At 36.9% G+C, this 27,998-nt stretch overlaps 1 protein-coding gene across 1 annotated transcript; it reads right to left on the bottom strand.

Annotated features, from left to right (window-relative positions):
- Positions 1-1,274: 1,274 nt before the first annotated feature.
- Positions 1,275-26,505, bottom strand: LOC121875120 (arrestin domain-containing protein 17-like). The gene is made up of 6 exons (XM_042379497.1): positions 26,300-26,505; positions 22,536-22,643; positions 19,064-19,275; positions 14,425-14,607; positions 12,951-13,130; positions 1,275-11,091 (listed from the first exon to the last, which is right to left on the bottom strand). The coding sequence occupies exons 1-6, from the start codon at positions 26,412-26,414 to the stop codon at positions 10,837-10,839; spliced, it is 1,053 nt and encodes a 350-aa protein (XP_042235431.1). The 5' UTR covers positions 26,415-26,505; the 3' UTR covers positions 1,275-10,836.
- Between the last annotated feature and the right edge of the window lie 1,493 nt (positions 26,506-27,998).

The raw sequence follows: 27,998 nt of genomic DNA, 5'->3' as shown, positions 1-27,998 counted from the left end.
GGTAATTATTTAGACAGATTGTTTGATAAATTTATAAGTAAGTTAATTGATTGGCAACATCGCCTACTTCTTTCTACTCACGTCCATGGTAGTTACATTACATGGATAGGCAAACTAAGAGACAAATACAGTAATACAGATTCATAGATTGGTAGATACACAATTGATACAATTTTTTATTCAGTAAAAATTGTCACACAAACTGACATTAATAAAGGAGCTCCAGAATTACAGAAACGAATATTAAAAATTATCATCATATATTGTATTATACTAAGTTCTAAAAAATTAATTAAATTATTGAAGGGTCATCAACAGAATTTATTTTGTCTAATAAACTATTTTGACTGTAGGTCCTTAATCAGCATGTTATTATTGGGGAATAACTATACTGTTCTGTAATGAGAATTTGAAAAAAGGAAAACCAAAAATTGAGGAGAGGGGGGAAGGGGCAAGAACAGTTTGTGTATTGAAATTGGAAAGTAACTACTGTAGTTTATTAAGTCCTAACTACCAAAAAAAACACAGAAGTGAAGTACTTCCAGCATAGAGATGGTAAACTTATAGAAGGCCTTTGAATGTTACTATAGTCATATTAAAGCTCTATATAAAAAGAGCACTTATGACCCACCTTCAAAATGGCTTAAGGAACACCCAAATTAAAATCGGAATTGAGGGCAACCTGAACAGTATGAGTCTGGTAAAGGAGAGAAGAGAAAGGTAGAGAAGAGCACAATTTATGGCCACCAAATTAGATGCTTAAGTCTCCCATCTTAGATTTAGTACAATACTCACCCCATGGCAGTGTACAGTTGCCCTAAAAAGTGCCATCCATTGACTGCAGACTTGTTATCCTCCTTACCAGCAGCACACAAGGACAACCTGCAACCCCAGACATGGGAGAAAAGAGCAGATCAAAGTGCCATGTTTAGTCTGGGTGCTCTGGAAGTACTTCTGTTATCGGTATCCACGAGGGGAAGTTCCTGGGTAGAATCAGAGAAAGAGATGAAAAACTTTAAGTGAGATGTGACTGGATAAAATGTGAGAGTATGTAACTGGCATTGAGGAGTAATGTACTGTACAGTGGTTGATGATGTTCATGGTGAGGTGGATGAGAGCAATGGAGACAGTACTGACATCCAGGAGAGTAGAGTAGAGAATGATACACTATTGGATATAGGCATCAATGATGTGGATGAAAAAAAACAGTTTAGGAGAAAAATTAAACAAACTAAAAATCTTAAAATACAGTACTTTTGAATTGAAACAAAACAGAATTGAACTAGTTTATTGAGCCAGAATCTTAAATACAAATTGTACAATATTGTACCAACAATACTGACATGGCTGAGACTTTTGAGAGTTGCAGCTCTCTTGAAAGGCACCTGATAAATATACTGTACGTATACTGTATGGCTAAATTTTTTTTTTAATTATCCTGGAGTTTCATTTGGAGTTAAACAACTTACAAGGAGTGAACAAATACACATTAAACTATTATCACATACAATATTTATTTTTTCTTCATACATTTCCTCTTTCCTTTCTAAGAGTATAAAGTTACCAGTATGTCTGTACAGTCAGTTGATGAAGAGTAAAAAGGTACAAAAGCTCAATATCAGATTACTACATAAGTAATAGCAAGGTAAAAAAATTAAATGAAATCACAGTCAGGATTATGTCATGCTGGCAAAATAACTACTGTACAGGTACTGTATTTACCAGTAAGGGAGTACAGTATGTGACAAACTGAACAGTATTTATGAGAACAAATTATTTATCAGTAAACATGACAAACATTTTAATATTTTACAATAAATGTCTTTCAAGAGATGATTTAAATTGGAGTCCAGGCACCTGTATACAGTAGTCTCTCCTCAAATGGTTAAGGGTATGTTGCTTCACACCTTCACCGAGGCTTTTTCCAAGGTTTGGGATTGAGAAGAGCAAATGAGGGGTAACCTCAGTAGATCTGGGTTTCATATGTGGTACTTCTCACACGTCCAATAGTGAAATTAGTACAGCATTTCTCAATTGGGTGGTTCACTCATTTCATAACAAATAAGGCACAGCATCAAGTATTGTCCTTAAATTTTAACATCTTCAATTTAGTAAACTCTTCATTCATGTAGTCAGTATGTTTCAAATTAAGTCATTGTTTGCATGACTATTTTTTTTTTCTTGTTGGTGATAGAGGTTTGGTCCTGGCGGTGCCAGTGTTCCCCACAGTTTATGGCAGCAAATCAGGTGTGGATGAATAAAAATATAGTAGAAATGTTTTAATGCTGCAATAGTGAGCAACTAGTGAGTGAGGTACAGAGTACTGCATTATTGAATGATTTTGCCATGAATGAAGTGATGTGGTTTTTGTAGCTTTGTGAGTCAACAACAACCCCTTGGAATACTGAGGGTAAACTTTTCCATCTAAGAAAAATTATATTGTGAATTTTTCAAGTTACAGGTTCAGGTGTTTTTATTCACATTATTGTACCCAACTCTGGATAATATTGGTAGTTAATTCATAAATCACAGTCCTTATTAAGGAATGAGGATGTGTGTGGCTGTTATACTGTACAGAATATTATCATCTGTCAATAAAAAGTAATTTATGAGTCTGCTGGAGTGGACTACAAGTACATAATTTATATGCAGTGCAATGATATTCCCATTAGCTAGAATAATTGGTGCAAAATGGTTCAGGGAATGAGACAGTTCCAGGTATGGAGATGAATTTTCTCATCCCGTAAAAAATCACACTTCCCCGGAATTTTTCCGGGTACTGTACTGGGAAAAGTTTTCAGAGTCTAAATTATGCAACTCGTACAGCTAGACCCAGAGCTGCATTTATTTACACAAACACTACTATACACGTGCAATATATTGAAAATACCCTGTACACAAAATAAGGTATACTACAGTACACATACAATATACAGGTACTCCTCGACTTATGACCACCCGGATACACGACCGCCGCAGTTGTATAAAATATTTTTCATATTACGCATTTTCGAGTCCCGACGTTAGTGATCGCGTTGTGTACTGACAAAATTTCCATTTGTAATTTCCTTTAAATTGGCTGGCAAGTGTAAAAGTGAGAATTTTGTGGTGCCGAGAAGAAAAAGAGACGCCCATTTTAGATTTTCCATGTACGTATTATTTTTGCATTCTCAACGACCTGGTCGTCAGTCCCTAATCCCGTCGTAAGTCGAGGACTGATTGTATTGTAAATGCACAAAATAATGTACTGTATACTACAGTACTACTGTACTGTGTATGCTGTACTCACCATTAGATTTTGTCATCTTGAGCTCGTGATGCAGACAGGCCAAATAGTGATATGATAATACAAGACCGCCTGCGTTTGTCCTGTACCACCTATTGTAACTGTTGCTAACTGTCACTCTCTTCTCCCTCCATGAAGGAAGGATTGTACACACACTGTACAAGTTGCCCACATGTATAGTGGTCCATCTCTCGGAGGCCTTTTCAACATGTAACAACATTAGAATCACTTTATGAATGAATCAGTAAATATGAGAAGAGCGGTTGTTCCTCACGTTGCCAATTCATTCATAATGTGATTCTGATGTTGCCACATGTTTGGTAAGGCCACCGAGGGATGGAGCACTATACCTGTGGACAACTATACGTACATACACCCTCTACACACTTGCAAACACTGTCCGCTCTGCAAAGTATAGTACTGTACATATAGTACTATCACACTTACTGAATGTAGAGTACAGTACAGTATATACAATAGTAAACACTTTTTATGTCCTCATACTGCTTTAATAGTACTCTTGGCTGATTATATGCTGGTACAGTAATGTACAGTACTCTACTGCACAGCACAGATTATATGCAGAAACAACAGTGAGTAAGCAAACAAGCTTGTACAATGGCAGCAGACAATAAACCGAGTGTCATGATGCAAGAGTTTGAGGAGATAGGCTGCAAGATATATCTGCCAATGATAGGCAGCCCATGCAGTCACATGACAGTAGTGGCCATTAGAGAGCTGAGCGGATCGAAAATTCCAACTAATAAGGAGATTACTATGAACAACAGTGGTCCAAGAATGATACCTTTTAGTAAACCAGACAAAAGAGGAGAGGAGTCAGATTGACAGTTGTTATAGTTCACGTCCTGCTTCCTGGTTTGACAGGTGAACCAATTGTTGGATAAGACTTTAATGCCATAATGATATAGTTTTGACAGCAAGATGGTGTGGGTGAAAGTACCCAAGGCTCTTGATTGGTCCAAGAATGATCCAACTGTGAAATAGTTATCAAAATAGTTCAAAATGTTGTTGAAGAATGGTTTGGCACTTTTACTTGACTTTTCTACTCTGAAACTAAATTGAAACAGTGTAAGAGCATTGTTGCCACTGCAGAAGGTACTGTTCTGTACCTAGCCTTCAACATGCCATTATCTTGACTACAGTGCAGTAACTGTATCTTACTTAAACCTGAGGGAACTGATATAGGACAGTACAGTAGTTCTGGAAAAAACCTTTAACATGAGATTTATATCCCGGATAAACCTTAGCAATTTTCTGTTTAAATGGACAGATATCACCAGGCTGATTGAGAATGCCTGTATGTGGCATTATTGAGCACAGCTCATCCTAACATTGTGGAAATACTGTACCTCAAAATATCCTGAAGAATATCCGAGGCTGCAAATTTTCTGTCACATCATAAACGATTGTTTTGATGGCTTTTTATTAATGAATCAAGGAGGCAAAGTGCCACAACACTCCACAGATGACAACAATGTTACATCTGTGTGTTTCAGCGACTTGTATGGATACAGTATTTACCAAATGGTCATTGGTAAAATAGGGCCTGGTTTTGAAAAGGAGTCCAAACTTCATTGAGACAGTTTTGGTTACTGGTTAAACTTGTCATGGTAAAAACTTGATGTATGGCTAATGCTTCAAATCTCAACACTGTTGAATTGTATAATATCATGACTGTTACTAAATATTATGTACTGTAACATGTTTTAGTGGTACAGAAGGAAACCAAGTTGGATGTACCCAGCTCAGCAATGCATACGAGTTTCCTACAGAGATAAGGGTGCCTGTTGTCTGGCATTCAAAATTTCATTTCAAGAAAATGAAGCTGTTATTATAATACGGTATGATTATTACACTTCACATCTTACCAGTAGGTTTTAAGAGTGTAATCGGGTTAGTAATTACACTACTCCATCAGCAAATAAAAAATTCCAAGAGACAGAACTCTGTTGTAAAATGAAAGACCTATAATAGGGTCGAGTCATTTGCACAGAAGTGAAGAAAATAATGTGTACCAAGAAGAGCATTGGTGCCAGTACTGAACCATTAGGAATTCCAGCACTCATGGTGATAGAAAAGAGCTTGGCCAGAAATACACAAACTCTATGATCACAGAGAAAGAAAGTACGGTAATTAATGGGACTAAGAAGAAAAAGCCACAGGTTAATTTTGCAAGTACTGTAAGGACCAGTGCCCAATTGTTTGATGATCCAGAGACATCAAGGACTACTCCAGGAGTTTTATCCCTGCAGTGTAATGATTGGTGAACTAAATGTGTGAGGAATGACAGATGATCAGTACAGTAAATCCCCCATTATGAAAGCCATACCGTAGATCACCGACTACATTGTTATCTGTTAAGGCATTTAACAATCTGAGTATTCAGAGTACTGACTAGTATGGCACAAACCTTTATTGTTCAGATCTAAGGTAATATGTGTAGAACAACAGGTTATAATAAAGTCAAATTAATATATAAACACATGATCATTGCTAACTACTGTATCCTTGGACCATATCAATACACTTTCCATAACAGAAGACAAGACCAATTCCCTTCCCTGTCTGTTTTGTAAGCTGTCTCATATTTCCAATGGAGGCGAAGAAAGTTTTCGTCCTTGTTCCCGCCAACACTCATATAGTAATTATTGAAAGTGGTGGACAATTTAGGAGGGTTGGTATATTTGTTTCACTTATTGTTAAGATTGTGGGTTATGTGGGACTGTGACTGAGCTTTTGTGCTTAGGGTAAAATTAATGACACTCCCAGTTTTCCTCAGTCAGTTGATTATGGCCGTCATATTCTATAATAGCTACAGTTTGTGGCCTTAAAAACTTTAGTTACGGTTTCAAATACTTCATAATACTTCTTTACTCACCAAAAATTTTATATATTTTTTAAATAATTTCCTCAATGTTTTTTCTTCTGTTATTGCCATAATTTTCTTAATACCATACAAGACATTTTAAGATTAAGATTGATTTTTTTATGAATTTGAGGAGAAACATTTATCAAAGCAGTTCTGAACTAGCAGGACTAGTTGCAATAAATCCCAATGGGGTTAACAGTCAGAGAAAATCCTACATTGGAAATACAGGTATTAAACAGCATAGAAATTTATTGTCTTCATAAATGTCCCTGCATATTATGGCAATTTTCTTAGTACTTTTATATTTTATAGCTGTTTTATATATACACAGTAAAACCCTCTTAATTCGCATTAATGCTTTAACTGGACCGGCAAACCACTCCGGACTAATTTCTGTTAATCCAGATTGAGTCCAGATTAGCATGAAATAGTCCGGATCTACCCACGTGGTGACAAAAATAAATGAATATACGTTTGAATTATTGGAGTCACTAACCTGCGGTATAATATATATACTGTAATTCTTGCTTGTCCTTCAAGCTAAACTCCTTTCTGGCCATCTTCTAACTTCCTTTTGGAGTTGTCTTGCCTTTGGAAGCTGTGGTAAGTAGTCCACAAAGTCACAAATAGTCCACAGGAGTTACCCAAGAGATGCACACATGAGGGCTGTAGCAGTGTAAGCCAAGTGGCTGGGGCTGGTGTTTATGTGCACTGGACGGCAATCTGGATCGCCATCCATATTTTTCTCGGTTAACCCAAACATTTTCCAGAAATTCGCTTAATAGGGACTGGATCCCCCCCCCTCCAAAAAAATTAACCCGTGTTAAGAGGGTTTACTATGGCAAAAGAGACTAAGAAGTGCTATTCAACTAAAAACTATGGTTTTATAACAGTGAGAGGTGGCAGGCACTCACTCGGGTTGGGTTTGGTTAATGCACTGATGAAGAGCTTACAATGGCAAGTTGCAAGAAGGTCTGTTACAACTCTTACAACTGAGCAGAATTCCCCCACACATTTTTGAGGAGGGATTAGTTTGATTATTACAACTCTTTACTGGAGATTAGTTTGATTATTACAACTCTTTGATGGGGATTAGTTTGATTATTACAGTACAACTTTCCGATTGGGATTAGTCAGATTATTAAAAAAAAATTTATGTGGATTTCAAGTTTATGGTGGGAATTAGTTAGAGCAGTGGTCCCTAACATGTAACTACAGAACCATATCATGGAGCCCGAAGGGTTTATCAGAAAACTTTGAAATAATTTAATTGTAAATATCTGTCAGAGTAAAAGTAATGAAAATAAGTATTAACTTGATACGACTTTAGAGAGAGAGAGAGGAACCCCGTTTGTCCCGAATCTGTCGTGTACAGGAAGTGTATTTACCACAGACCGGGCCCAGAGAGAGAGCTAGCATGATCCAAGAGTAAATGTGTAAAACTGCAAATAACTGTTACAGTATACCATACTGTATAAATATATATATTTTTTTATCTTGAATGTAGATCCAAAGCTTTGGCGCCCTCCACTATATTTACATTGACAAATGTGGCCCAGAGCCCACAAAAGGTTGGGGACCACTGAGCTAGAGTAAATCAAGCATCTTAGTAAAAATAATCTCCATAAATACCTACTGAATCTTTAAATCATCTCTTACAAAACTGCTATACTTAATCCAGTCAGTGTCTCCTTAACGTACAGCTGGTTAATATAGAGTACATCCAGTTAACGTGCATCCGGTAAATGTACATCCAGTTACCTGACAAGTTTTCAGGGACGCCTCGTGCACGTTAAATGGACACCAACTGAGTTGATATGTACCACAAGCAACATCACCACTATAACGTGACACACTGCTGAGTAATTTGAGTTCATCTGGGGACATTTATATTAGGTACTGGTAATGTTCAATATATCACTAATGACTTTGATGCAAGAGAGCCCAAGTACTGAACCATGAACCCCAAGATTCAGACTCATGAACCCAAAGCAGTAGACGAATACATTATTCTGTCCGTAAATGCTTCGGATTCACAAGTTCTGAATCACGGGGTTTGTGGTTCTGGGGGAGAGATGAATGGACAATGGCACAGGAATAAGAAAGGGGGGATACTGTTGATAATATGACTCCTTACTGGGATGGAGTGAGGTAGTGGGAGAGAGAAAGAAATTCGAGATGAGATCAGGAGAGTCAGGAAAGTAACACTGGGGCCATATTTGGGATTTGTGTAACCCAGAGAGCTTTGCATGAAGGTATCTGGATCCCTTATTAGAGAGGTACTGTACATGTTAACATCGTGGGTAAATCTTGTGCAACACTTTTAGTCCAGAATATCCAGGGGAATGACGGCATCGTATTCCGTGTGGGAAGAGAGTTATTGATTTTGGGACACCAACAACTCAGGAGTCACTTAGGAGGGAAAACAGAAAGTCAGAGGTAGTTATAATAAAGGGGAGAGGGGAGGTGGTAATGTACACACAAGACTGGTACAAGTAGCACTGTATTCTGGTGTTCACATTTCACCAGACTTTAAAGTTTACAAAATCATCACATATCATACTAATTCTAGAGTAAATGTATTGGTGCAAAAATGTAATAATCAGTATCAAAACATACTTTCCAGCTTCATAACATTAAGGGGCATTCCTAACATTAATTAACATATACTATCTGTATTACAATAATACTGCCAAAAACATATAAATTTGATAATAACATATTTGTAGAAATGCAAAGATAAATTATAAAAGGAATAAAGATGTATTAGGATTGTGTCACGAGCACATTCTGGAATTCTGTTATTCTGTGATCAATTTTCTTTAATAAGTTAATGTAGTACTTAAATGACAATGTACCATTGTTACTGACACGTACAAAGCACCATAAAGAATGTTTTTCTTGTACATTTTAAAGCTGTTCACTTTACCTTGAGCTGCCCACAATACAGTAAAACCCTTGAACAAAACTAATATTCTTGTCCAAGGTTGTCTTAACCAACAGGTATATTGTGACCAATAAGCTTGTCTAATCTATGCTCAACTATCAAGTATGAAACATTTGGAAGTGAGCATCCATCACAGATGTTCTGCAAGGCAGTGAATGGCTTACAATTTAATAATCATAAAAAAAATATCAAAACATACAGTATGGAGTAGATAAAGGGCCCATATTATACAAAATATTACAAGAGACAGTAAAAGTCTTTACAAATTCTGCACAATGTACAAAGTGACAAACGCTACCAAGAAACATGTGAAAACTGACAAAGAGATCACAGGTAGGTATGATGGTAGACAAAGTGAGGGTTGTGCAGGTGAGAGGTGAACATACTCATGTGTGAGTGTGGGAGACTCATGTATTCATGAATGTGCAGAAATGTGCATTGGTTATGCTGTCTGGCATATAGTCATCATCAGTCATTCTACTCCAAGGACATGACACACTGAATGTATACAGATGGAAAAAATAGTTCATAAGTGTGAACACCAAATGTTGTAGGATGATGTTATACTTGATGTATGATGCACAGTGATGCCTTAACAGCTGAGACACAGTGTTACACTTGACAAATTCAGAATGATTTATTTGAAGATTTTACAATTATTGCAAGAGAGTATATTACATGTGATTAATTTTGATTAACTCTGTAGAACGTTTGATAAATTAATTTGTCACAATGTCAAGTCACACTGAATTTTCACATTGCACTTAAAGACTTCAAAAAATCTCCCATAAATGGTATAAAAGGACTCGGTCTTTGTGCTTAAAGTGTTGCATCTGACAAATATAACATGACACAATGAAAGCCTTAAAAAACTTTATTAGACATGCATAATGAAAGCCTACAATGACTATGGCTGCTTTATGAAACACAACAGATTCTTCCATCAAGTACTTTCAAGTTTAGTTGACCTTGTATTTCTTGTAATTCTTAAATTCTTACCCAAATCTTCCGAGTATTGGGAAGCATCAAAAGTACAATTCAAATTAAAGGTTATTTTTTACATGTTTGTAATTAAATGCATATTCACGTCTTAGTTATTTATGGTATTGTGTGAGTGTTTCATGCTGCAGTGTATCTACGATGGTTCACCGACGAGCAAAAACAAAATAAATTTTTTATTTGTTTCACTGTACTTGGCCAAACACTTAAGGTAAACAAATCAGAATTTCTTTATCTATTTTTCTAACTTTCTTAGTACAGTATATTTAAAGTTATTGTCCATAATATAGTTGTAAATGAGAGCCTTAGTGTTGATGCAGTAGTGGAAACCATACTGTACAGTTATGAAGATCGGATGCAGGAAGTGTTAAATGTTTATATTCATTTACTTTATGTTGTGTGCCTTATATTTAAGCATTTCTTAATTTTTGCCTTTATAGGACAAGTTTTAAGAGCTGAGGGAAACAACAGGCACCCAGATATCAGAAATAGAAATATTGATCTTGTTGATGTATATGAACATTTTAACTACATCTGTTTACATTCTTGTATTAAGTTTATAAAAATGTTTCTACCAATACAAAAATACAAATTATGAAAATAAAGGGAAATTGAAAAGGACAGTATGAATTAAAATTATTCTGTTTGTGAGATTACATTTTATAAAAGTGTATCCTGAAAGGGGAAATATCTCTGAGCATCATGAAACGCTGCCTACTTTGTAAGCACAACCTCAACATCGTCTAGCTTGCTGAGGTCTGACAAGCTCTTTGGCTGATGTAGGATGGGCTGCATTTCGTGGCTGGGAGTGTCTGAGGTGTTACACATTGGTGGGGCTGATGGTATTGGCACACCTGGGCTTGCAGGTGGACCTTCCACTGTCAGTGTCACTTTACCAACAGGAATGGTACCTATTGTGATGCTTTGTGTAACACTGATCTCTGAACAGAACCCAATTGTGAATGTTATCTGTTGAGGAAGAGAAAAACATGGAAAATATGCAACAATAAGCATTCCTCATTAGTTAAAATGGCCAAGTCTGAAAACAGTTTGGTAAATTCTGATATACTTAACTTACAAACTTACCTTCTTAGAGCAAAATTATGGTTACATAATTTGTCCCTCATTTTTGGTTAATACTTTTTTTTTTCAATACATTTTCTTAAAAGTGTGAGCTCATTTAAGACCAGACTTGACCAACACAGGTGCAAGTACAGATATATTCTGGAACCAGTATCTACTCAGTACAATCAAATCCCCATAATATGTACCCCTCTAATTCTAAATCACTCATAAATCGTAATGTTTTGCTGTTGCGAAATATATAAATTTCATAATACACTACAGTACATTATTTGGTAAAATTTTGAAATATTACAATATACTGTATATACTGTAAACTGTATATACTATATACTGTACATTGTATTAAAGTTTTTGTAATACACATATCCCTTAAACTACGCGGGTTAAAACAACCCGACCACTCCCTGCGGAATGCACTACGGGTTGCATGGGAAGTTGTGTACATGCATCTGACAACTTCCACTACTGGCCATGAGGGGTCTCTACAGTGGCGTGGGAGAGTTCCATGCTGCCTCGCCCCCACTGTTAACCACACTGCCAGCCCATGAAGAGCTCTGTTGTTTACATATCCCTACCACCTTCCCCTACTCTCTCACCATGCCTCGTAAATGCCCTGCTCCTGCTGGAGGCTCTCAAGGCTCTATTGGAAGGGCTGCCAAAGTGAGGAAGGTGCTGACTATGGGGGAGAAAGGGAGTTATTTGACAAGCTGAAGAGCGGTATAAGATATGGTGCCTGTGGTTGCCATTACAGCATGAGCGGATTGAGCATCCGCTACATAATGAAGAAAAAAAAGGAGATCCGTGAGTACGTTGCCGAGTGCTGCCAGTAAGACACTGCATCATGGAGACCCTGTCATGGGCAAGATGGAAAAGGTTCTCAGTATTTGGAATGAAGATATGAAGTACCGTAATGTAAGTGCTGACTAATTATCGGGGACAAAGCAACGACTATTAAAATTGTTCAAGAGCTTGTGCTATATAGTGAGCTTTGTTGCTTTACATTGACTGTTCTATCCATTTTTATGTCTTTCAAACACCTGGAGTAGGGTTTTCTTCGTCTTGGGGGGCAATTTTGGCTTCCAAATGTAGGTGGACATCGCTGTTTAAGGGATATGTTTGGTAAAATTTCAAATTATGAGACATTTATGAATATATCTGAAGTGCATGTCGTCATGGGATCAACTGCCAAACACCCATCTCAGTGTAAACAAAAGTGCTCTACGCGTCACATATGCGGGACCTGTCCGTCACGGTCAGTTCACGTTGGTCTGTTGTGGAGTGTACATCTACAGTCTACTGCACAAGCTTTTTTCCACTTGTTTTTCTATCACTGCCCAGTGTTTGAGTAACTACATCTGATAACCATGGACCAAGCACCCAAATTTGATACAGAGTTACTGTACTGTATACTTAGAAATTTTATATTTTGCTTGGGGCAAATAATGGAAAAGTATCTTTTTTTCCCTCTCAGGAAAAATTATCCCTCATATTTCATAAAATCTCATAATTTGTAAGGGCTAGAGCACATTATTTTGAATTAAGGGGGTTTTGTTCTACTTGCCAACAGAGTGTAATTCTGCTCCCAACTTTACCGCCCTTCAGGATTTATTGAACAGTCTCCAAAACTGGGCCACCAACAACCATGTCACCATCAACCACACCAAGACCATGGTTATACACATCAACCTCTTTCAACCTGTTTACCTAGTCTTAATTTTAAGAACAATAATAATAACAATTACCGTAACATCATATATGGCCTCCATTATACCACAGTACTGTAAACAAGTGGCACCCTCAGGTATGTAGATGGGAATGGAGAGCCACACAGCTGTCTCCCCTGCAGGGATGCCAGAACGTTCGATAGTTTTTAAGGTTGTCTTCTTCTTTTTATGCATGGTTCTTATATTGTACCTAATGGTCTGACAGAGAGAAGAGAGATTACCATCAATATGGGGAAAAATATCAGAGGTTAATACACCAACTTTCTTGTGTTCTGTTACCAAAGAGAAAAGAGCAACAGAAATTTTTATGACTAAAGTGTCCAGAAGTGATCAGAGTGAGAGAGTGATATGTAGAAGGAATATTGTGGTGTTGTGCAAGAGAAAGCTGAAGGGCAAAGGACAGTTGAACTGTGGACAGATGAGGTGAGTAAAGTTAGGAGTGTCTGAAAGTGTAAGGGCAAAAGATGTGACAGTGTTGTTGTTGATGATTGAAATATGAAGTTGTACTTTAGAATCTAAAAAGGTCAGTCCCAAAATATTAAAAATCAGATTACAACTGCCTTGAAAATAAAATTTCTACACTACTGCATTGGATTTCTTCAAATATATTTGGCAAGTTCAATTTGTTATGAAAAAGGCAAGAATCAGAAAAATACCTAATAGGTTGGTGATTTTAACCACAAGAAATAACTACTGTAATAACACAAATAAGGAAAGTACTCTAAGATAAATCATTGAGACTTAACTGAGAATACATTAGACATTTCAATACACTATATGAAGTAAGTTATAACAGCTAAGACAAAACTGCCTGGAACTTCCTCAGCTATAGTAAGAAAAGTAACTCCACACAGAAAACCCAAGATGTACTGTAGCTAAATAACTAGGGAATATACTTTCAGATCCAGGTATGATGCTCAAATTATCATACATGTGGCAGCAACACAAGGATCAGCACCACACACTAACCCTAAGACTATGAGTGTGGCTTCATTTACATCCACCAGATAACATAGTATCCTAACCTGCCCTGCTCTCTCGTACATATGACACCCAACCTGCAGGGGATTTTAAATATTACAGTTATAGTCTGTTTACTCAAATGCCAAACTTATTAGAGATCAACACAAAATTTATTAATCCTTAACAAATAATATAAATAGATAGGTTACATAATGAAGAGCTGTAATGATTCTTTGCATATCTGTCTGTTAACCAATCAGCTAGCTTGCTACAAACCAACCCTAGGCCCCAGTTGCAAGCTTTGAGTGAACAGGAACACGAAGAACTGGCTGTATCTTGTACAGAAGGAAATGGAGCTCACAAGGTCAAGAAGGTCACAGGGAAATGAAGGTTACTGGAGAATGATATGACAGAAAGGGCCACAATACAGCAAAGGTTTACTGTACAGTATTTAAGTTTCATAAAGGCTGACTAGCTAACTTTATCAGTGGTGTTGATACTCTTTTTACAGAACAATAACCAGACTCACTTCTACTAGGGTGATGTTGCTGGACACAACCGGTGAGTCTGCCCGGTTCGTCACTTCTCCCGTCAACAGTACATGCTCCCCTGGTATATAACCTGTTTTATCAGCACACAAGGAGATAATAATGGGTCCTTCCTCACGGCAACAAAGGCATGCAGTCGATTCCTTGTGGAACATCAGTGCCTCCTGTTGATAACATGTATTTACAATTCTGGAATCTAAGCTGTTGTTAAGGAATGTATTTTTTCCCTTTTCTTTCTGAAATATTTTGCTTATTATTGGAATAAAAAACCATCATAATCTAATATGGGAAAATGGTTTCAAACAGACAAATTACTTTCATCACAGTTAGCAAACAAGAAAACTGCCTTCAGTTAACAAATATATCAGCAAGAAAACAGAGATAACAAAATACAGTACACAGAGTCATCATCTCAGAATCTTTAAACCACAAGTTATGGTGAGGAAACATATGAAAAGTTGTCAGAGTCCCTGCAGATTTTACTCACAGATGGGACACTTAAAGATCACGGGGATTCAGAATATATAAGGTTTCCTAAGGCTGTTATTATCTGCTCAATAAAGAAATTACAAAATACAGTAAAACAACCCCACATCTACAAAGCACAAAAGGCTGTGAGGTTTAGTTGGAGATACAAAATCCTTTACAATGCATCCACTATGAAATGTAAAGCATTTTGTTAGCTTACCTACTTGTGTACTGTATACTCAAACATGTGAATACAACTTAGATGCTAGAATGTTATGAGCATTGAAAACTGTAGATGGTTTATAAGTGTGATAAAGGCACCAAAACATACTCTATGGTGCAAACTATCATACTAATACACCACTTGGCTTCAGTATCTAATGACAAGGAGATGTCTCTCTCCTCTTACAGGTTCTTCCACTTACTTACATTCACACTGGACTCCACACTGCACCACTTAGCAGTCCAGTACAGTATCCTAACTCTACTGAAAATACGGTAAGAGTCTGGTGACTGTTTTGGCTATCCTTGGTTGAATAGCCTTAATGTTTACCAACATTTGTGTACCTATTGACAGTATGGGTACAGTAACATTGGTAATTGTATGCCTGCATGGTCTATGTACACTGTATACCTGCAGTGTCTTGCAGAACTATATATTCTATTGTCTAGCAAAACTGAATACCTGCATTGTTTAGCAGAACCGAATACCTGTATTGTCTATATACTGTACATGCTGAACCAATTGTAAACTAGCAAGACAATTTTACAGAATAAATAATTACACATCTATCTACCTGATACTTCCACTTTTCTTTTACAGTACAGTACTATTTACCCTACTTGTGGTTTTCAGGTGACTTCTTCCTGATATTCTTCCACAAGGACTGACTGCTTCACATCATAGTCACAGAGTCTGCAGGTTTATTCAGTACAGTACAAGATTCTAGATTTGCTGCAGTTTTTGCCATTTTAAGGTGAAGGTGTGATCAAAGGAGTTGTCAAATATTGTATAGAAAGAATAGATATGCCAAGTTGTAAATACAGTACTGTATGTCCAACTAATGCTTTTGACCTATTTGTGACCTTGGCTAGTGCTACAGGGTCAGGCATCTTGCTGTGTCACGCTGTCTACAGTTCATCCACACACACACACACACACATACATGAAATTTCACCGATTTTATTCAAATAGTTAAAAAAATTTGGAGCATACATGAAGACCCTACAATTGATCATGTCAATTGGCCTCATCATTCAGCAAACAAGGCTGGGGTGAAAAACTTGTTAGTGTCTTCAACATTTCTCTGAGTTACAGCCATTAGTATTGAACAAAATATTATAATGAATCTTTGATTATGAATATTATTTAGAAATAAGTTGTATGTCAAGTAAATTAACAGACATGTCACTTTTTCAGGTGATTGTATCTTTTTGTGTAGACATTAAAAGCCCTTGTTGGCTATCAATACCCTCATACAGAGTAAGTTTATGAATTTCCTTTTGGGATGCATGGCAGGTTAGGTGGATCTGACTTAACTGAAGAAGTTTGACGTTTAGGAATTAGATGTTAGAATTATCACTCGGTGTCAGCTGCTTATTAGACTCAATTGATGAATCTACCGAGCAAGGTGGAAAACTCAAGCTAACCAGATTGCCTGCTTGGAACTTTTTACTATGACTACTACCTTTTTTGAGTTGTTAACCTGATGGTTTAACTAGATTATACCTTGTATATTACAGTACTTTAATTTAAACAATTAATATTTTGCATAAATTATATCCCAATTTTCTTGTAATTTTTAAATCTTTAAACAGTTTTGTTAGGGTTTTTTTTCTCATCCAGTTGAATATGTTTCAGCACAATTAAAATGGTTTAGTTTTCAATGTTTGTCAGGAAGATAACTAATGATAAAGTAGAGTACATGAAAACAACCTAAATAGCTCCTGTGTGATGTCTAGAGTGAGAGGCAGAGCACAGGTAAGGGTTTAGTAAGTTTACTGATGGGAATGAACAAGGGTTTTCACTGATGAAGATCATAAAGAATGAATTTAGTTAAAGGCTGAGGTCTACTACTAAGTCTAACCTTGTGTGTGTACAGCTAGAATCAGCAGACATCATAGACTCTGACCCATGCCAGCCATCACTACTCGGTTACCAGCTTCAGAAAAACCACAAGACCCATGACCATGAGGAGAGGAGCCAGTGTGTTGCCAGAACTGCTAGCTGACCAGGCCAAAACAGGCAGTGGTGAGCTTGATGCAGCTCCTGAAGTAGAGATGTTGGCTACAAATTGGTTATCAGCTCCTGGTCCTGGTGACATTTTTTCAGTCAAATATAAATGTGATAAGTGTGATAACAGTGATGAGAACTTACTAACAGTAGAGGATATGATAATGGCACCCGAAGAACCCACCTCATCTGACTTACCATCATATTTCTCAATTTATAAATGACTGAATAATTGTCAGATATATTTGCATAGTGCAACTTATAAATTCTAATATAAAACGCACTTAAAACAGTCTCCCCCCACAACCTCCAATGGTGTTTACTGTCAAATATATAAAAAGGAGTGGTGCACACTCACCCACCTAAGAGAAAGCTTCCCACCACAGGAGCTAAAAGAGCTGGCAACTAATGCTTCAATACATAAATTTTCAAAGTTATCAGTACCTTAGGGTTTAATGTTGCACAATATTATCGATTCCTTTTGTTTCCTAAACATGGGAGGCACATAATATTTTCTGGTGAAATTCATCGATTAATATTGTGTGCAGGATATTTATATATACAGTATAGTACACCTCACAGGTAGAGCATGCACATATCTGAGCTGAAGCAATTGATATGCTTCATTTAATTTCAGTAAGAATATTCAGACCAAGCTGTGGTATAATGATGCTGTGACCAAGTCACAAATTAGGAATACTGTAATCAAGCCAGTTTTGTACTCGATGTGTCATTCAGCATCCTTTAGGGTCATCAATTGCACAATGACTCAAATGTATGAATCAGCATCACACATCACTTACCTCATTGTCAAAATGTAATCTGTACCAAGGACTGAGCGATATACTGTAGTAAAAACTATCACTTGAGAAAATATGAAAGTGTGAAGTATGGTTATCTTAAAACATAAGTGCAGTAGAACACAGGTAACAGGCAAAGACAGTGAGGAGCTTGGCAAGAAAATAAGAAGTCTTGGTCTGATTTGCAAGGTTTTGAAAGAAGGGTTCAGGGGTTCACCTTTAGTAAACAAGTTCAGTGTTCATCCCAGTGTACCTGTTGGCTCTTGAAAGAACCATTGGATTAGGATCAAAACTTGTTGTGTAACCCAACTACAAATGGACAAAGGACAGTTTACAATCCAGGCAGTGATTCTGAATGTTGAGTGTCCGAGCCACTGAGTTCATACAGTTCTCTGGAATAGCAGACTCAACTAGAGAATGGTTGAAGTAGGTCATCTAACAGGTCACTTGACAAATGATAAGACCATAAGAATTCTTTACAATAATATTGTCAGTCAGCCACTGAGATCACTAACATTATTAGTTTTGCCATTACTCAACATTTGCATGCAGTTTCTTGGACATAAAGCAAATGATGCATGCAAAATCCTTTCAAAACATTCCCGTCATTGACAAACTGTATACAGTACTGTACTACAATCAAAGCATTGGATACTCAAAATGTTTGCAAACAATTGTGCAGTTTTATGTACTGTATCAGTTTAGTAAACTAAGCATATTTTTTAATAAATGACACATAAAGAGAGAAGAGGCAAATGTCCTGCCAATTCTGGTCATCAAGGCATCCATCCCCAAGCCAAAGCTTTGACAAGTGCTGACAACTTACTTTATAAAAAGCATGTGTGTTGCTTTACAAGTAAACAGAAAAGGGAATTAAAACTTGAATATAGGAGAGAGACAATAAAGATAGAAAAATGACATTAACAGTCTGAGAAACAAAGTGGGAGGGTGAATAATGCATGACGAATATGATATATTACTGTTGTGTCTGGTAAAAAATCAAACATCATCTAACTTCCATGACTATAACAAAGTATACAGTGTATTATCTTAACTACAACACTGAGTATTATCTAACTTTACGACCAAATAAACTTAGTGATAAAACAACCAACTTACAGATGCTTTGTCATCCTCTCTCAGGTCATATTTACAATCAACTTTAAAAAAGAAACTGGAAAACTGATCTGCTCCCCACGGGATCTCTGCCTTTGCTTCAATTTGGTAACGCACATGACCGTATGTTCCTTCAAAACTTCTAGGAATGTTAAGAGGCAACTTGAAAAGGAATGGAAAACCGTATTCTCCTGCAGGAAGATTGTCTCCATGACCTGTTGGGAGAGAGTCAGTTATAAAGAGAGCACAACAAGAATGGGGGAAAAAAAAGAGCCAATTATTCCCCATCAAAGTTAAATGATATCAGATGAACAACGTTGTTATAGAGAAATCCAACTGTGAGAAAGATTTTGGGGTAATGATAAATAGGAATCTTCAACCAAGAAAACAATGTGTATTTGCTTGAAACAAGTCCAACAAAGGAGTGTTAATTACAAGACTAGCGAGGTTATCCTAAAACTATATCTTGCGCTTGTGAGACTTCACTTGGATTACGCAGTTCAGTTCTGGTCACCGTACTATGGAATGGATATAGAATCCCTAGAAAGAATTCAGAGTAAAATGACAAGACTAATCTCGGGCATTAGGAACCTTGAGTACAGAGACAGGTTAAAGCATCTTAATTTGCACTCCCTCGAGAGACGTAGAGTGAGGTGCGATATGATAGAGGTGTATAAATGGAAGTCAGGGCTAAACAAAGGTGATATAACAAAGTTACTCAAACTATCCAACCAGGAGCAAACTCATAGCAATGGTTTTAAATTAGACAAATTTAGATTTAGGCACGAGATAGGTAAACATTGGTTTGGAAATAGAGTAGTGGATGAGTGGAACAAGTTACCAAACATCATCATTAACTCGAATATGCTGGACAGCTTCAAACATAGGTTGGATGGATATATGAGCGATAGGGGTTGGGTTTAAACGGGACTGCTCAGTATGGGCCAATACACCCGCTGAAGTTTCCTCCATTCTTATGTACAATGATTAATTCGATGAAAGGGAAATAATAAGACTCACAACTGACAGAATCATAATGTCATATCCATTCACAAGGGGAGTGTCTCCAGGAAGCACCAACAAAAACAGATACCTTCAGCTATGTCTACCAGTACATACTGTAGGTTTTCTTAATAAAGCTGCCACTGTGATCTGATTTACAAATGTACAGCACTTGGAATAAGAGAGGAGATATGCAAGTTATTAAATTACTGAAGTACAATGTTGAGATCGCACTATTTCATATACCCAAAGGAAATGTACTGGTGCTTGGAATAAGAGGGGAATATACGAACTAAAATCTGTTCACTGTAACCTTGTAACTGATACAAGAGATAATACAATATTTGTTGGTCTCTGATAATTTCCACACTTAGCTTATGGAACACTTTGGTAATACTGTAAAAATATCATAAAGAGAACATGAACATGATGAACAAATGTAGTGGTGTAAATTCCTCTTCACCACATGACGTCACACAGCGAGGTGGAGGATGCTGCTGAAATATTGTATTAATTTGTTTTTATATTCAAGCTACAGGTATTTATGTTACCAGAGCATTTCATAAGCTAACTGCTGCTTCCTAGGTGCAGAAATTATCAGTGATCAACAAATTAAAGTTATTATCCCTTATAATATCAAACCATAAAATACAATACTGTAGAGTAGTAAAGAATTGTAGTGAATTTTCCCGTGTCCGTCTGCCAGCCAATCAGCTGCCCTGTTATAAACTGACTCTAGGCCCCATTGCAAAATTTGAATGAACAGGCTATGGTGATGGAGTGTACAACATAACCAAATAAATACTCTTTACTAAAGAAAAAAAAATCATTTCTGCCGGGGACCATAATTATCAATTCAGCTTTACCCACATGTCCCTCTCCGTTTTATAACTTCCATATATCTCTTATCCACTGAGTTTAATTCTAAACATAATACAAATATAATACATACTAAGAAATTAAGGAAAAATATAATTAAAAAATAAAATATAAATTAATACAATAGAACAAACAAAAAACAAATTAACCTGCAAAGTTTTGTCACAATCATCTAAAGCTAAAAGTTTCACCAAAATCTCTAGACACATTCTTGAGAAAAAACAAAACAGAACTTGTACAGGCATTCCTCAATGTACAAATAGATTCTCTTTCTGAAAAACTTCTACAAACTGATTTTTTTTCATAATACAGTAATAATACCTCATATTACATAACTCAAGGAATCCCTGCACAGTATTTATGTTGCTTCTAATCTAATTTTCTTTAAAAACTGACCAGGTCCTGTATGGAAAGCCTCGAGATGCCTGGAGAAATTTTTTGTACTCTAATTTTTGTAAATCATGGACTGCCTGTACAAGGATGTCTGTATAGTATAGTCATAGGCCCCAGCACACATGTGCACACCAAGTATATACAGTATATGTTAAGGATAAGACACATTCCAAATCAATTTTAATTTAACCAAAAATGAAGAACAAAAAATTCCATGAAAGGAGTCAACGTATTCAGACCTACTGTATAAACCCCAAAGAGAGACTGTAAACCCAGACCAACTTTTGAGAAAGATCTCCTCTCCCAACAATCAACCTCATACAATAACACTTGTCACCACCCTGAGCCAGGCACCCACTACCTGATATAAGACAGGCAAGTTACTGACATGGTCCTTGGGGATCATACATGATTACAGCTACCATAGGTGTGTCACCCCAGCAAAAAGTGGTTTGTTATTCCAAACTCACATGTAAGAAAATGCTTGAAATGCAAAAACAGCAAAGCCAACATTGCATTACAATAAATCACACCTCAAGACTATTGAAAACATCCCAAAAACCTGAAAAAGGCAAAGAATTGAGGGAGGAAGCCTACATGTACTGTCCTCACAACAGTCAAGTGACTGGAACCGAGAAATAAGCTCGAGTCATTTTCTATGACTACTAATATGACAACAAGTCCCACTCAGTCAGCCCTTAGTAGTAACCGTGATGTCTAAAGACACCTTCTCAGAGACTTGGACATTTCAAGAAGGTGAGACTAATCTTTACATTAGTTTTACTCACCAGCATAGAAGAGATGAACAGGTTTCAACCCAGAAGTCTTGATGAGTTATACAGCATAAGAATCACACTGTCAATAACAATAGGTTATAAAATTCATCATAACCAAAATAATGAAATCTGAATAGAATTAAAGTGTTAAATTAAAAAAATACCATACCTGGACTGTAATGATCGAGCACAAATGTTTACATTCAAAAGGACATCAACTTTTGCAACAATCTACTGACAATGAATCTGTGACTACATACAGCATACACTTTGCAGTAAATACCCAGTACTGTAATCTAACTGTAACTCCTGGACCACAGTAAGTTACATCATAACTTGACCTGTTATTATTTATGTCATCCATGTGAACCCCAAAAAATAGCAAAATGTCCTCCAAGATGCTGAAGTCTTTATCAGTTACTTACTAGTGCCTGACCAAACTGTCACAATGTTCTCAAAGTACACTTCTTCCTCTCCGTAGGCCTCGTTTTCCCATTCCACCTTGGCAAACCCTCTTGCCTTTACCAAGATTGCTGTAAAAGAAGTACAGTAAGGAGTAAAAAATTCACTATCTTAAAAATATTATGGATTACCTAAAGATTTGGCATTCCAGCATATTCCACCTCATGATTAACCACCCCAATGCAAACCAAACACAACATAACCTTACCTAACTTAACCTATGCAGCATTAGGGTGTTCAATCTTCTGGAGAAATAAGCTGGAAATCTCCAGGTGATCTCAAATTACCATCACAGCCAAGATTAAACCTTGATGGCCTTTTGGTAATTAGCTGACATTGTACCACTGTAGAGCACAAAGCTACTCATAATTTGCACCAACAAAATAAAAAAGTACTGCTTAGTATCCCTTATCACTGTTCACTATACATATATGAAATATAAAGTGAGCTATAGAAAATTTTAATTAACAAATTATAGAATGAAGGGTAATTCGTCACTTTTAATTTCAGTTATAAAAATTACTTTACAGTTTGATTTTGTTAAGATGCATTAGCTTTGGTTTAGTTATGTTCAGTGTCAAGTGAATATAACACTTGCCTCTTGTCCTAGGGGTTGCTGGTCTGATCCCGGTAAATAGTTACCTAATTTTATAGATGAGGCAGTTGAGTGCAGTGCCAGCCACACTTCTTCATCCACACAAAAGCAACAAACAGTCTTGTCTATGGGACCCACTTTAACCACCATGTTAAGCAAGGCTAGACTGAGTTAACGTTAAGCAAGGCTAGACTGAGTTAACGTTAAGCAAGGCTAGACTGAGTTAACATTAGTTTACGTTTGGTGCTGTAGATTTAACTACTGTACATTCTTTAATTTCAAAACCTCATTTTGTTTCTACACAGCCTTGAAAGCTTTTGTCTAGTGATGTAATACATAAACTACACTGAAAACATACAAAGGATACAGTAATCTCTCAATTTCAGTTATTTAAAATAAAATATGTAATTACTACAGTGACATCTCCGTTACCCGGAACAATGGGTGCAGAGCACTTCCGGAAATGAGAGATTTCCGGGTAACGAGACGACTTTCTCAAAGCCAGAAAAAATCCCTCATCCCCAGAATTCTCCGGGTAAAGGAAAAATTTTCTCGAAATTTCCAGAAAATGCTCCTGGTTTTCATCTCTCAAACCTAGAAAAAACTCCCCCCATCCCTGGAATTTTCCAGGTATTGGGAAAATTTTCTCGGAATTTTCCGGGGTATGGTTGGAAAGATCCTCACTCGGCTCGGGAATTACTTGACGCTCATTTTAAATACAGTAGGACTTAGGGGCGAGTACATGTACATGCAAAGGTGGAAATACGTAACCTGCGTCATCCGTAACCCATGGAGTGTCTGTGTAAATCACACAGTGAGTGTGGGTCTTGAAGGCTTTACACTATAAGGGGCACACTATAGACTTTTCTGATACACAGAGATAATATGACCATAATTGCACTTTATCACCTTCCCTTCCCTAAATGTTAAGTTAGGTACATATTCACAGTTGGGCAGACTGGGGGTGCCCCTGACATAAACCAGTGACCCTGAGGACAGGAGATGAGCATTGTATCAATTCAGCTGCAACAACCTTTTTCACAGAGCTTTATGTAAAATGAGACTTAAAACTCTGAAACATACAATGATTACTGTATCTAATAAATTCTTATTATGAATAATGAAGGTATGAACAACCTCCTAATAATAGTTGGTAAAATTTAAAGACATGGTATTTGATCTCATTCACAGAGTAACATTATACTGTATGGTAATCACTGATGTATATGTATATATATATATATATTTAGGTTGACAATCCCTTTTCCGAAATCCTTGGGTCAGAGGCATTTCGGATTTCGGAATTTTTCGGTTTTCAGAATGGTTAGTCTTTTTTTTTTTAGCCCACCCAGGCACAAGTCACTGATCCACATTGGGGCCTAGGGGGCGAAAATATAATAATAATAATAATAATAATAATAATAATAATAATAATTATTATTATTATTATTATTATTATTCATAGGTCTAGGTCATGTTTCTCACTTTTTATCTTTTTTCATTCTTTTATTTCTTTATCATTATTTTATTAATACAGTATTATTGTTATTATTATTATTATAAATTTTATTATTATATTTTATTATTATTATTATTATTTTATTTTGGTGTATTTTTTAATTAAAATTTTTATTTACTATGAATAATTATTATTATAATTAGTATTACTTTTACATTTTCGCCCACCAGGCCCAGATGTGAGTCAGTGATCTATGCCTGGGTGGGCTAATCCCTGTTTATAAAAAAAAAAAAATTGCTCCACAAAAAACTTTCGGTTTTGGGAATTTCGGATAAAGGGTTGTGAACCTGTATTTATCATTTCACCACTTCTCACCTTACTAGCTGTTTGGGCAGTTGGTCTTTTCTTTGTTACTTTGTTAGTGTGCTATGATTTTTATTGTCCAGTGCTTGTACAGAAGGAAATCTTGAATGCCCAGACATAACCTGTCATGTTTGGTGGGGTCACACTGGCTAACACCCTTCTCACATCTGACCAGGTGGTTGAAACTGGGACACAGCCATGAAAGTCACCCACTTTATCATTATACCTCCACTAAATTTTCAATGCAAACATTTCATCTAAAGATTTTAAAAAGGATATTTTTATATAAATAATGACTCGGTAATACTTAATGAGAGTGGTCTTGTCTTAGCACAAACTTGAGGAAACTACACGAAAAATACAGCCGGAATACATTTTGCGTCATTTCACTTTTATAATTGTGTATGTTTTTCATCTCTGGAGGAGATGCCTCCAGCTACTATGTTTACTTTCTGCGATCGAGTGTTCATTTCTTTCAATAGAACTTTTTTTATATATATGGCTACATTCGATAATTTATCATTCATAAAATGAAAACTAAATTGCCAAACCTAACCTGATCTAAAATACAAGTAATTTTCTATTTAATTAATCTAAAATAAAATAAAATTAATTTTTGCAAAAGAGCCATTCCTACAGGTTGTGTTCCTCCAACAATTGTGGAAGTAAAATATATTACCCCAAAACTCCTCATGCACTTCGTGTCACTCTGTCGAGAAATTTCCTCAAGTTGGAGCTAGGGCCAGACCAACCATGTCATCCTCTGAACAACACGCTGGGTATCAATACAGATGTGTTATTTTTCACTTACATTCTTTTAACCACCTACACCTGACCTACCTAAACTACTTAAATAAAATATAATCCGAGACTGTGAGGGGAGGTTTGGTTTTGTCTGTTCATTTTGTTTTACAAAACAACTTCACAAGAGGACTGCATATGTCTCATGTAAGATCGTACAAACTCATTTGATCTAGTTTTTTTAAGTATTTTATTGTTAACAAGTCACAAGTGACTCCTCTCATGATTAATAAAGCGTATCAAACGGTAAGAAACATATTATTGTCAAGTTAAGGAACTTGTACAAGTTGCTTCTTTGTTTGTTCAAGGTACCAAAGTCTGGGACTGTGGGAACAAAGGAAAGCGCTTGAAAAATATAAAAATATACTATTTCTTTGCTGAAGAACTAAAACCAGTGTCTAATAGTATAAAAGCATGATAAATACAATGACTGGTCCATCATAACATGAAGATACTGTACATGGGGTACTATGTACGCATCTACCTTACACACGGCCATAAGTACTTACCTCTACAAGATGTAATACAGTCAGAATGGACTAAAACACGTCCAACGACATCCTCCCCACTGCAGTATGATTGCTGGTGTGGGTCTAACACAATGTCAAACTTTTTAATGCCCATTTGAGTGATGTTAAGACGGTCGTCCTCCCGTGCGTCTCTCTCCGCCAGATGATGTTGTTTACATGCTCAGCTGAGGAAGGCGGCCCCGCGCTCTACGCCCCTCCCACACACCGCTCAATAATTTTCCTTAATATACAAACTAATATATTAATATCAAGTATTACATTTATCGGAAATAAATTTGAACATATCAGTACATTTTACTATGGCAAGGTAAACTGAAATACCTTATGAGAATTGGCTCACGAGCTTGATTAATATACTTGACCTAAATTCAGTTTGAAGAAGCTCAGTGAAAACCTTTTTGTAACAAATACATTATGTACGGTATATAAAACTTCCCGTTAGAAAAACTATTAGCGATTACAATATAAATTAATATATTTAATTAGTTTTAATAAAGGGCACACCTTGCTATTGATTAAATTACATTCCGTCCTTAACGCAGGTAATTTCTATATTTTAAGTGATTGAAAACTGACAGGTTGTGGCTATCCGGCTCAGTACATTACAGTACAGTACACGTATAGCTGGTGTACAATATAATTATTTTTCACAGTACACATTAACCTTTCACACCAAACTAGAAACTTAAGCAGTGAAGAAAGTTCATTAACCCGATGGGTACGAAGGATCTGTACTGAATAAAATCGTATGGCGTTACACTGCCAAATACGCTATTTTTACCATATCTACCTACTGGCACCTACTGGAGGTGACCATGGCGAGGGAAGGGGACCAGTGTAGGATCTCTCCACTGTTCTTGATAATTTTGTTAAGAGCTATTTTGAGGCCAGGGGATGTTGTTTATTCCACATTTTGAACTAATAGACCGTTCCATAGGTCTACCAGCGTCTATATGAAGATTTTCAGCATAACTTTGGAAGCTTGTAGTTACGCCACCTCCTGTTGGTAGTTTTCACGTAAATTAGGCTACTTTAAGTAGTCGGTGGGCAAATTTTGGCGCGGGTGACGTGACAGGTTGGTATTGGGGCAAGTGGAATGGGAGGAAGAGGTACTCGGGGAAAATGGCAGTGGCACCCCAGGGATCAACTGAACTTCAGGCACCCCAGGGATCAACTGAACTTTAGGCACCCCAGGGATCAACTGAACTTTAGGCACCCCAGGGATCAACTGAACTTTAGGCACCCCAGGGATCAACTGAACTTTAGGCACCCCAGGGATCAACTGAACTCTAGGCACCCCAGGGATCAACTGAACTCTAGGCACCCCAGGGATCAACTGAACTCTAGGCACCCCAGGATCAGCTTGAACTTTAGGCACCCCCAGGGATCAACTGAACTTTAGACACCCCAGGGATCAACTGAACTTTAGACACCCCAGGGATCAACTGAACTTTAGGCACCCCAAGGATCAACTGAACTTTAGACACCCCAGGGATCAACTGAACTTTAGGCACCCCAGGGATCAACTGAACTTTAGACACCCCAGGGATCAACTGAACTTTAGGCACCCCAAGGATCAACTGAACTTTAGACACCCCAGGGATCAACTGAACTTTAGACACCCCAGGGATCAACTGAACTTTAGGCACCCCAAGGATCAACTGAACTTTAGACACCC

This window comes from Homarus americanus, unplaced genomic scaffold (assembly GCF_018991925.1).
Source record: "Homarus americanus isolate GMGI-L3 unplaced genomic scaffold, GMGI_Hamer_2.0 scaffold36970, whole genome shotgun sequence".
Taxonomy (NCBI): domain Eukaryota; kingdom Metazoa; phylum Arthropoda; class Malacostraca; order Decapoda; family Nephropidae; genus Homarus; species Homarus americanus.
This window is presented reverse-complemented; position numbering and strand designations above follow the sequence as displayed.

Coding starts and splice junctions, on each gene's coding strand:
- LOC121875120 (XM_042379497.1), bottom strand. CDS start 26,414: ATGGGCATTAAAAAGTTTGACATTGTGTTAGACCCACACCAGCAATCA. Junction 22,644..26,299: donor CTGTATTACATCTTGTAGAG/GTAAGTACTTAT, acceptor CTTCTTTTACAG/CAATCTTGGTAAAGGCAAGA. Junction 13,131..14,424: donor GCAACATCACCCTAGTAGAA/GTGAGTCTGGTT, acceptor TCTCTCTGTCAG/ACCATTAGGTACAATATAAG.